General features: G+C 31.6%; 1 protein-coding gene across 1 annotated transcript; it reads left to right on the top strand.

Moving 5' to 3' along the window:
• Positions 1–433: 433 nt before the first annotated feature.
• On the top strand, positions 434–12,381 carry LOC148274548 (hatching enzyme 1.2-like). Its single transcript, XM_088236970.1, has 7 exons — positions 434–460; positions 3,940–4,194; positions 7,967–8,173; positions 8,258–8,367; positions 9,037–9,226; positions 10,372–10,505; positions 12,194–12,381. Exons 2-7 carry the CDS (start codon positions 3,948–3,950, stop codon positions 12,278–12,280), a joined length of 975 nt encoding a protein of 324 aa, XP_088093096.1. The 5' UTR covers positions 434–460; positions 3,940–3,947; the 3' UTR covers positions 12,281–12,381.
• Positions 12,382–12,639: the final 258 nt, after the last annotated feature.

The following is a 12,639-nucleotide window of genomic DNA, read 5'->3' on the forward strand; positions in this document are numbered from 1 at the left end:
TTTGTCCTAGCTTAATTTTATTCAGTTGTATTTTATTTTATAAGTGCCTGTATTTATTATAAGAATGTGTATTTACCATCGTTAGAATGGACTGCATAAGTCCGTTAAATAAAAAAATAAAAGCAGTATGAAATATTATTTCTAGAACACCTTTTAACGGCACAATTTTGTTACAATTAAAAAAAACATCATTTATATTTCAATGAAGAGGAGATAACTCTATTTTTTGAGTTAAAAGTAAATAAACTATAAATTTATTTTTCTGGTTTCCAAGATTTCCTCAAATTTTATGTTTTTTATTCTAAAAATCAACACAAAATAACAGTGTTACGGGTAAATATATTTTTCCTCATATTTACAAGCAAATTATTTATTACAACCAGAATATAAAGGCTGAAATAACTATAAATTAAGAAGCAATCTTATTCGTTGCATCAAAGTAAGTTTAATCTTAAGAGTGGTAAGTTCTTTCACCTTTTTTAAATCAGTATAAGAAAATCAAGAAAATAGTGGTGAAATAATTCAACACTACCAAGCAACAGTCCACTGCTGTCCAGGCCCTCCGGGGCTCAATAAGTTTTACCCTCGAGCCTCAGTTGGTTAGGATCTCGGGCAGCTTTAAAAATCGCTTCTTTATTTATTTATTTTTACTTTTTATAGGGCACCCATAAACATAGTCTTATGTGTCCTCTAATAATAACAATGTACATATATATACATATTTTTTTTCTAAGTTGTTCAACACGTCATATTTCTTAACATTCTGTTTGAATTTTGATGTTTTTTCCCATTTCATAATATTTTTTTACTGCCTTACATTATTTTGTGAATTCGACTTTTTTCTAAATGAAGTCTGATTTGAACCTTTTCTTTGGCATTGCAATTATGTTCATGTTGGCTGATCTGATCAATTTTTTTCCAAAATTCTGGGTTTTAAAAAAAAGAATATATTATCACCGTATTGTAAAATATTAGTACTAGTACTAGTTCAGTTTGTATATATACATCCATGTAATTTTGAAACTTTTTAGATTTTTTAATTTTTCTTTGCCAGATTGTATAATGTATACATCATTTTGAATTTATTTCCATACCTAGTATTATGTTTATTTTGTTATTTTTGAAAACTTTTCATACCCTTTTAATTTGTAGTAAATAATAATTTTTATTCTGCTTTTGTAAATAATGTTACAGTTTAAAATATAAAACGTCTTTAAATAAATATTTTTATCTGTACGTCCCTAAATGGGTTTTTTTTTAAACTCCTCGGGAATATTATATAAAATTATCTAAAATATGTTTTTAATTTTTCAACAAAAAATTTTTTGGCATATTACAACAGAGATAAAGAATATTTTTGAGAAGGTAATATAGACGTCTAGGCATCTACAGGACTTATGATCTGTCATTTATTTATTTATTTATTTACTTAAGTTAGTTAATATTACATTGTATATTAACTAATATATTTACAATTATAACAAATACTTATTAAATATTTCTTACATAACTACATTATTACAATAAACATAACATTTTTTTTTTAAATCCGTAAATTTTCTTTCATTCTTCATACTTTCAGGCATCTCATCATACAGTTTTAACCCTTTATACATTAAGCTATTTTGTTTTTTTCTTAAGTGGTAGTCTTATCCTATTTCTATTTCTTGTCTTATATTTATGTACATTTCTATTTAATATAATTTCACTTATAAAATACTTTGGCATGAGATTATTAAACACTTTATATATAAATACAAATACATTATACAATAGTCTTTTCTTTATTCCTATACAGTTCAATTGTTTTCTCATTTTTTCAACACTATTATATTTGCTTTTTTTCAGTAAAATTCTCATTGCTCTATTTTGTAGTATTTCAAACTTGTTTATGTCTCCCTCGTTAGCTAAATATAATATAGTAGAGCAATAGTCCCAATGAGGGGCAATTATTGTTTTGTATATAAGTTCTGCACTCTTTTTATTTATTTTTTTTCGAATTCTTCCTAGGAAGAAAATCTGAGAAAATCATTGGCTGGTTAAAGTGGCTACTTTAAGCACTGTGTAATATTAACCATTCTGCCTATATTTGAACATCTATATTCCTTCAATTCTTCCATCTGTTGATGTTTTTAAAGTTAAGACTTTGAGTACCGGCCGAATGCACATAGAATTTACCCTGTGCCCGGCCTATTTTCGTGAAATTTCATGCTTTGTGAAGGGTTTCTTAAATGTGATATAATTATGAAAATACTAAGTTAAATCAATTATTACTTCTTAAACTTATTTGAAACAATTTAATAGGTCATTTTTGTATAATAGTTTTGCCAACATTGGCCTTTATAGAGAGCCACATTGCAATGTTCGCACATATACCTACAGCGTCTCACTCCTTTTTTTGTTCTTTGTATCCCGGAGCCGTGTGAACACGTGATTATAATAACCACGCGTTGTGTCCCGGTCCCGTGTTTTCACCTAGTTTACCAGCAGCGAAAAAGTACTAATAAAAGTCACTAGATGTCAATAAAATGCACTTTTTTGAACAGCTGGTAAATCACGTGCAAACACGGGACCGGGACACAACGCGTGGTTATATAATCACGTGTTTACACGGCTCCGGGTTACAAAGGCCAAAAAAAGAAGTGAGACCTGTATATGTGCGATCTTATTGAATTATTCCATCTACACACTAGACAACGACTGAAAAATTTTTTTTTCAATTTTTATACTTCTTCATGGACCAGGTGGATTTATCAACAATATTTTGAGTTTGTCTTAATTTTTTTATTTTTTTTTATTTTTGACACTTTATATACATATACAATAAATATACATATAAGGGCGGGCATATTGCCTTAAGGCAATTTCTTCCTACCTACCCAAACCGTTCAGTTTGAGAAAATTACAAATACATGGACATATTGAATCTTACAATTTTATACAAAAATTAAAAGCAAAGATTAACAAAAATAAATATACATATATAAAAAAAATAATAAAAAAATCACACTATACTATGAAGAGAGGAGAGGGGATGGGAAGAAAAGAAAAAGGATAAAGGAACAATTTAAATATTTAGATAGTGACATTTCACTCTTGACTTAAATGTAAATAATGAAGGGGCGTCTCTAACATTAGTGGGTAGATTATTCCACAATCGAGCGGCTACTACTGTGAAAGAGGAGGCAAAAAAATTAGAGCGATGACAGGGTATTAAAAGGGTTCTCTCGTTACTAGAACGAAGAGATAGTCCGTGTTGTGAAAGAGGTTGGATGAGCTCTCTCAGATAAACAGGCGAAGTGGGATTATTTAAAATATTGGGAAGAAGTGATAGAATGTGAATGTTGCATGCATGCATTTTTGTTGACAAGAACCGGATTCAACTCCCTGGAGAGTTGAATCCGGTTCAAGTCTGTGCAGGAAAATACTTCATAATAGTACCTATCTACATATTTATTTATGCTTTCGATGTTTTTTTGAATATATAACCAATTATTGAGACAAGAAATATAAATTACACGTCTTAATTTTTAATACTGTTTTTTTATTATTTATTAATGAGCGCTTTCACCTATGAAGACATATCTTAGAGTGATAAAATATATATTTATATATATATACACATATCTTTATATTATAAAAAATCTTACTTGTTTATAGAGTAACAAACATCATGGATAAAATTTATGATTATTCAATATTTGAGTTTGTCCAAATGTTCATAGACAAAAGACTGGATTTCACCCCCTCGGGGGTCACCAAGATTCACAAATTACAACAGGGATGGAGAATACCTTAACTATACTTAAACCAGCCAATGACAGGTCATAAGCCCTGTAAATGCCTTGACTTCCATATTCCCATCTGTAATTTCTATTATATTCTCCATCCCTGTTGTAATTTGTTAATTACGATTATTCATTTGTTTAATTTTTTCAGATTTCACCATGGTTACTTTACAAATTGTCTTGTGCTTGCTGTTTGGAGCGACTTTTGTACGGACTTCTGTAATAAACCCTAAGATTGCATTCTCAATAACCCCTGATTCTGATGAACCCAACAAGGATATCGATGGTCTCCATCAACCCGAGCTAAGGATTCCTTTCTCGATAACTCCCGATCTTATCGAACCCACTAAAAATGTTGACGGGTTCAAGGAATACTTGACAGGATCTGTCAACGGCAGTTACACAGGTATTTTTTTTTGTGTGAATCCAAATTGTGTTCCATTTGGCACTATTAATTTTACAATCAGCAATAAAACCACACTGGTGGCTTAGCAAAGATACTCAGTGCATATTTTATCATTATATTAATTGTATTTTTATTTTTGGTTATTGTCACGCATTAATATCGTTTTTTCTTCTTTTAAAATCATGTCGAATACGTCTTATATTAACGATACTTTAAGTATATCAATTTATTTTGTTATTATTTTAATGCACAAAATACACAATTTTATCATATAGCACACTCATAATTTTTTTATGTCTCGACTTGTTAGAAAATTCCGTGTTACGTCGGGACTCTTCTATATATAAAACAAAAACACTTATAAACATATTAAACAATATACAAAATAGTAATAGAAAAATATAAATATTACAAATTTATACATGTTGAAAAATGGAATGCTCCTGCATATTTGTTTTCTCCTATGTTATTATATTTTGTGTTATCCACTTTTCTAAGTTATACAATAATACATGGCAATTTGTTATTTATAATTTAGAGCTATTTTATAATTTAATTCGGTAATTAATTGTTATTAAAAATAAATACAAAATAATACAATAAAGTAATAATTGTAACACATCTACATATATGGTAGAATATGTAATTTAAAAAACATAATAATAAAGTTAAAATATATATTTACAAATAATTGTGCATCACTTTTAAGTTTATTCAAAGATGATATACGTATTTACGTATATGGATAATAATGAAGATTGAATCCATATTTTATATATTTATTCCCGAAGCAATCTTATACAGTAGTATCGACCCCTCAATAAATCAAATTATGGATCTTTATCTTAAATATACACGTTGTTTTGGAGAACTTAAGATGTTCATCCAAGACGTTGAACACTCTTGGAGCTATGGATGAAAAGTGTCTCCGAGCAAGCATCGTACGTGTTCTCGGTATTAAGTAGTTTAGGTTACGCGAAAACCTCGTACGGGAATTCTGTTGGGAACTCCTTCCGTAGTCGCCTGACCAGAAAATTGACAACACTTTCTGACATATAAATTTGACGGATATCAAATACCTTTTATAATTGAAATAATGGTTCAGATAGGTAAGTCGAAGGACACCGAAGCATAACTCTAAAAATTCGTGTTTGCGTCTTGATTAGGGGGTTCATGACAACTGTCGAACAACCCCCCCAGCCAATTGTGCCGCGGGCAGCCACCAATTGGAAAAGCGCAAAGTAGACATTTTTGAGAGAGCTAACATTCAGGATGTTTCTGAGTGAGCTTCAAATATGACACAGTTTTCTTAATCTAGATACCATGGACTGAATTTGTGTCTCCCATCGCAAATTTCTGTCAATTACAATGCCTAGATATTTTATATTATCAACTGGTTTCAGTAATTGACACGAATTTTTGGAGTTAATATGTAGCTTTAAACTGGCTTCAGGTGGTGACCCATCTTTTATATTAAATCTAAGGTATTTTGTTTTATCCACATTCAGCGTTAGCAGATTGTTATCCATCCAGTTTTTGACACTTCTTATACCACAATTTGCTTTCTGAAACACAGAGTTCCAGTCACTAGCCTCAAACAAAACAACTGTGTAAACAGCAAACGCTATAGTTTTTCCACCATTACTCAAATCATACAATGAGTTTATATATATGAGGAAGAGAACAGGAATATGTTTTTAGAGAAGACCTGATTTCACTCCCCAGGGAGTTTTTAAGATTGAAATTTATTGCAACAGAGAGGAAAACATTTTTGTCTTGGTATTATGGAAATCAAAACATTTACAAGGCTTATGATCTGTCATTGACGGGTTTGATTGGGCTCTTCAGATATTGTTTAACATTCAGCATTCTGCTCTATCTAATGACTTTTATGGAGCAAAATATTTAAGACCTTTATTTATGTATCTGACTGAATCATTTCATCTTCTAGCTGACGCAATAATCATTTAAAAGGATAAATAATACCAGTTTATTTAATCAACAACATTTTAAGTATTTTCAAATGTTTGAAGACAATGCTAGATTTTATTATCCAGGAAGCTATCAACCTAGGCTTCCAGATTACTTCTCAAAAATGATTTTCCTATCTATTGCAATGAATTTTTATATATTTCTTAGGAAGGTGTCTTGGAAGACAATTACAGACGCTATTTTTATCTGTACGATCCAAGACGGTATACTTAACTTATCTTCTACCTCTCTCATTCTCGGTATTGCTCCTAACCACATTACCTCTGCATCTAGCCGTTCGCTTTTATAATTGACAGTTACGTCAAAATTTCGTTCGACTACAAAATTTACTAATTTCTCTTCCGCATTTTAAATAGGCTGTAAAAAAAAATGGCGACCTCAGAACGATTAAAATTTTGAATAAACTGTGATTATAGCAAAAATTCTTCGAACGAACAAAATTTTTGTCACATTTAATATGTACCATAGGTAAATGAGACCTAGGTACATACCGATATATCTTCCTCAAAATTTAAAGATAAATGGTCGGTTGAATGCGCTGTCAGGCCATATATTGAAAGGAATCAATGCTTCCCTGAAAATTTGGCCTCTGAGCAATCAGTATATTTTTTTTATTTAATAAATTCAGCTTAAAGTTAACTTATTATTTGAATATTTTACAAAACAATGATATTTGTTCATAAAATTATAAACTCTAATAAAAAAACAGAATTTTGGAAAAAAATTGATCGGAACCAGCATGAACACGATCACAATACTAGAGAAAAGAACAAAATTAGACTTCCATTTAGGAAAAAGGCAAAGTCACAAAATTCAATTTTATTTAAAGCAATTAAAAAGTATTACGAAATGGAAAAAAACATATCAAAATTTAAAATAATGGTCAAGACATATGAGATAAACAATTTATAAATTAAATATATTTTCAATGTTATTATTAGAACACACATAACAATATGTATGATATGTGTGCCCTACTTTAAGATTTAAATAAAAAATAAAAAATAAAAAAATAAATACAAGAAATAATTGTTCATTGGTTTGTGGTTTTAATCGTAGTGATTTTAGATGTGTTCGATGTTCATTCATTAATGGCTTCGAATAAATTGCAACAACCCCACACACAACCTTCCGACTGCGCTGTTACGCGCGAACTGGTAAAAAATGTACTGCCCTCTGTCTGATTCTGGAATACGGAACTGCGTGAGTGTTTACGTTCCTTTAAGGTGGTCCCTTAGAGCAGAATTTTCCAAGTCCACGCATGCGCAAAAAGAGATCTTTAATATCTGTGGAACCAATTCTAACAAACACATCTAGGTTCATTATAACAATTTTAGCACTCAAATCGGTTGACAATATGCCATAATAACATTATGAAATATCACTGTTTTATGCTGAAATTATGACAAAATTGATTTTTAGCTTATTTAAAAATACTGAATTTGAATTTCTGTGTTAAATGTAGGCACACATTTTACTTTCAAGTGACTGCTTCCCTAATCGAAAACCTCACCGCACGCTCCTAGTCGGTAGTATATTTTCGTGATCGCTCGGAAGAATTTATCTTTAACTATGACATCATAATAAAAGTATGTCACTTTCGTGCGTAAACGTACCGTGGTGCACGCATCTCCTTGGTACATATCAATGTACCTACCTTAAACATGAAGATTGAGCGGTTGGGAAAATGTATATTTAATTATGACGTCTTGGTGAAGGTGTGATGTCTTTAGCTTACTTCGGACGAGATGATTTCAACATTTTTGTTCTTTTTCTACAGCCCCGTTGAACCCAGAAATGGCAGAAAAGCAAAGCGCGTGGGAACGTAGCGGTAAATTTGAGGGTGACATTATTCTAACTCAAGAACAGATGAAGTTCTTGGTAAACGACATTTCGGGAGTAAATGCTCTAAGCAGAAATGCCATACGTAACCCAAATCAATTATGGACAAACAAAATTGTTTACTACACCATCAGTCCGGATTTTAGTAAGTTGAACAAAATAATTCAGTTTGATAATTGTTAGCTGAATAATTTATATTCAATTTAAAACATTTCTATTATTTTCTCAGGTGCTTCGGAGGTGAGCGTTATCGAAACCGCCATTTATAATATTGCATATTACTCCTGTGTGCGGTTCGTCAAGCGTTCATATTACAATGCTAACTTCGTCAATGTTGTGGTAAGTCCTGAAAAACTGAAGAGACCTCGACATAAGATCGTGTAAATAAAACAGGTGACAGATCCAACAATGTTTTCAGTTCGTTCAATTTGCAGGCTGGCTGAATTTCCTCCCTAGGAAATTATTCAGATCAAAATTTGTTGCAACAAAGGGAAAACATTTTTGAGAAGAGAATGTGGAAGTCTAGGCATTTACGGGGCTTATGACCTGTCGTTGGCTGGTTTAAGCCCCCACTTAAAGCAGTCAATGACAGGTCATAAGCCCTGTGGATGCCTGAACTTCCATATTTCCTTCTGTAAAATGTTATTCATGTCTGTTGTAATATGTTAATATTACGGGTCCCTGGGAGGTTGAATCCAGTCCTTGTCAACAATAATTTGGACAAATTCAAAGCCTAGTTGAAAGTGACTTGATCTTGTCTTTTTATTTGAAATGAAGGATTCTTGACTTTGAATTGTTTTCCAATTTGGTATGATGTTTAACAAGATCTTTTGATTTCTGTTTTAAAAGATTTGTTAAATGATTACTTTAGACTTTAGATTTTTCTTTCCGACACTTTAAAGTCTTTTGGATGGTGTTTAGGTTCTTGACCAATGTGTTTAGCAAGACCTGGTGTTTGAGTTTTATCACTTACATCTGTTTCTTCTTCACTGCCATGTTTTCTTCTAGAAAAGTGACTCCGGCTGCTACTCGTATGTGGGTATGATAGGAGGATCTCAGGCTCTCAATTTGGGATCTGGTTGCGTGTACCACGATATCGTAACACACGAATTCCTACACGCCGTTGGTTTCCACCACATGCAATGCACTTACAACAGAGACGACCATGTCAGAATCATCTGGGACAAGATCTCACCAGGTAAGAAAGCTCCTCGGCTGTTCTTCCGACCAGTTACGAAGTGTCCAAATATTTTGACCCAGAGATTAAAGTTGCCTTGTAGCAAACACTGGAGAAGACAGATATTGGGGTATTTTGTGTTTGAATAAGTATTGCTTCTTGGAGTCAGCAGTACCTAAAAAGGTTTTAATAAATCTTCTGCTTTATTTGTTAATATCAAGTAGTCAGTCATTACACACAAGCTAACTAGTTCTTGCAAGGAATATTAATTATAATTCCGATTTTTCAACTCTTAAGTGTGGTAAATAATCCCTTTACGAACGGTGATGAAACATCGTGTTTCCACTAGTAAAAGACGTAAGACATTTGAAAAAAAACATGGAGACATACTGTTAAATAATCATTGTTCCATTATGTAAGCAAATAAATATATAATTTAGCCTTGTTACAGCAAAAAAATATATAATCATAAATACGCCGTTCATATTACGCGCGTACGTCCCCTATCACAGTCATCAACCGACTGTAGACTGAATCTGTTTTACACTTTACTTTACTTCCTTTTTTATCTCTTTCACACTAACACCCGCCACAGAACAGCGTCTCTGTCTTCCTTGTGATGGGTTATATCTTCGTGCTTTCTCTTATACAGATGTGTTGCTGAATTAGCGAACAATCTTTCTTCGCGTGGCAAGGATTGATATTTTTTGCATTAACATCCAGCATAGTTATACAAATTTTACTTTCTAAATCCGGTGTGAAAATGTCCATTTGAAGATTACAAAAAATTTAAATTCATCATTTGAAAAAATTAGAGAGATATATCAAGTCTTATATCCTATGTCGACTAGTGTGACATCACAGCCACACAAGAGTTAAAGAAGGCGCAACTTAAAGTTTACTTACTTGTGACAGTTTTGCTTTTAAGACCATATCAATATATTTTTTAAATATGCTGCTCAAAAATATTTCTGCACACTTTACTCAAAATCTAAATAATCGCTAAAGTGCAATTTATGAACTTTTCCGCTGCAGTGAAGATATCACATATCTTCACATTTATTTACATATACATATTGGTTCCTTCGCCATTATAAGTCGCAGACTTTTCAAATAATCAAAACAATACGAATGTTTATAAAATGATTATCAACTTATATTTCCAGGTTGGGAATATGCCTTCTACAAGTTCTCATCTAATGACGTGACAAACTTTAACGAATGGTACGACTACACCAGCGTTATGCATTACGGTGATCGCGCCTTTAGCAAGGATGGAAGCAAGACCATTGAACCACTGGTACAGTACACTAATCCATTATAAAACTTACATAATTCAAAATAGCCATGGTCAGGATGTTCGTTGTTTTTACACTCGCCCAAAAACTATGCACTTGACCACGGCTTTAATAAGTCTAACCACTTTAGACAGATTACTGGCAAATTAGGCCAAGGTTAGACTGCAAGAATTACTAGGTTCCCATCTAGTACCTGAAGCTTAAGACTGATCATCTTTTTTTTTTTTGTTTTTTTTTTATTTATTAATAAAACATATAAGACATGAATATCATGATATTATATTCCCAGGAGTTGTACGAGAAAACTCATTTGGGACGGTACATAAAAAAAATAGTACATTTCTTGTAACAATACATAGTATACATTTAAACAATAAAAATTTAAACAAATTTTAACAATCCATGAACTTAATATTAAAAAAGGAAAGAAAACATTTAAACAATCTGTGAACTTAATATTAAAGAAGAAAATAAAAACATGCAAACAATCTGTGAACTTAATATTAAAAAAGAAAAGAAAAACATTTAAACATTCTGTGAAATTAATATTAAAAAAGAAATTAAAAACATTTAAACATTCTGTGAACTTAATATTAAAAAAAGAAAAGAAAAACATTTAAACCTAAAACACAATATATAGACTATTCACAGAAACTGAGCTAAAAACTATCACTTTCAAAAAGATTCAAGAAATAGGTCTTCATTTCTGGTCTTTGAGATTTACCACTCGACATTTCATTTTTAAGGTCATCAGGCAGTTTATTAAATTGTATACGACCAATGTATTCCAGAGACCTTTTGCCGAACTTCGTGGAACAAAATTTAGAAATGTGAAGATTTTTTGCATGTCGTGTATTATAGTTGTGAATTTCATGATTAAATGTAAGTTTATGTAACATTTAACAAAAAATATTAAGATACGCTACGATTGGTGCACCAATGCAGTGTCCTATTCATCATTAGGTGTGAAAAATGAATGATGATGTAAAAATACTTTAATAATTGATCACCGTTTGTTGACAATAACGTTAAAAGCTTTGTTTCATCAGAAAGCTTATCGTTGAATGACATCAAACATACCAGTGCTGGTATTCCAAATGCTCTTAAGGCCATATTATCTCGTGTATTTACATACAAAATACACGAGAAAAACTGTTTTCTCGTGTCACGAGAGTGGTTCGAAATTGCACCCTAGATATGAAAGACAATACTTGCAAAAACAAGATTGCCAATAGTAGAGTTGTAAGGGTAGCTGTTATGATTTACTCAAATATTTCAATTTGAGGGCCATTTTTAAAGAGTTGTAAATAACTCACTTATATAAAATGGGAATCAAGTTGAGGAAGAGTAGGGTTCGAACCACGGATCTTTTATCCGTGAGTCCAAGACAATAGCTACAGAACCGCAATCCGACTCAAATCTGAAACTTGCGGATTCTGCATCTCAGGAGAAAATCTGACCACAGAATGGGAAAAATCTTCACATTAGAAACATCATTATTATTTAGATATCATTAACAAACCATCATCAGCCTTCTTGTGTCCAATGGTGAAATAAACGTCCCCTTAGATTCCAATATCTTCCTATCCTTAGCGAACCACCGATTTAGATGCAAATTTTTTTTAATGAACAAACGTGTTTTCAAAATTTAAAAAACCTGTAATAATTTACTACTGTTAAATGTTTCCAGGTACCTAATCAGCAACTAGGCAACAATCACGGATTGACCTGGGGAGACGTAAGGAGGATCAACAAACTATACTCTTGCCCCGGATAATATAAATGAATTCGTAATTATCAATCGCCTAAATTACAGGACATGTTTATCTGATTTAAATGTAAATAAATATCATATTTTAACAATAAACGTTCGCAAAATCATCTGTTTTATTTACTTGGGCTGCAGCTTTACCATCACTATGATTTTTTAAGTTTTGTAAATTGTTTTCAAAATTCATTTATTATTTTTGAAAACCCGTTAGGGTTAGGGTAGAAATGTTATTAAGTCTGATCATATTATGTCTTGTATGATGAGTATAGTCATAATGTGCTTCTTCAGTTTGATTTTAAATTTTCCTCCATTTGCATTATTGGCCTTACGACTTTTGTCTTTGCTTCTTTAATGTGGCAGTGTTG

Source organism: Micrasema longulum, unplaced genomic scaffold (assembly GCF_059751315.1).
Source record: "Micrasema longulum isolate JH-2025_06_02 unplaced genomic scaffold, ASM5975131v1 h1tg001627l, whole genome shotgun sequence".
Taxonomy (NCBI): domain Eukaryota; kingdom Metazoa; phylum Arthropoda; class Insecta; order Trichoptera; family Brachycentridae; genus Micrasema; species Micrasema longulum.

Bases quoted from the DNA above. Each gene is read 5' to 3' on its own strand.
- LOC148274548 (XM_088236970.1), top strand. From the start codon at position 3,948: ATGGTTACTTTACAAATTGTCTTGTGCTTGCTGTTTGGAGCGACTTTT. The intron at 4,195-7,966 runs GTATTTTTTTTT...CTTTTTCTACAG, and splicing joins TGTCAACGGCAGTTACACAG to CCCCGTTGAACCCAGAAATG. The intron at 8,368-9,036 runs GTAAGTCCTGAA...GTTTTCTTCTAG, and splicing joins CTAACTTCGTCAATGTTGTG to AAAAGTGACTCCGGCTGCTA.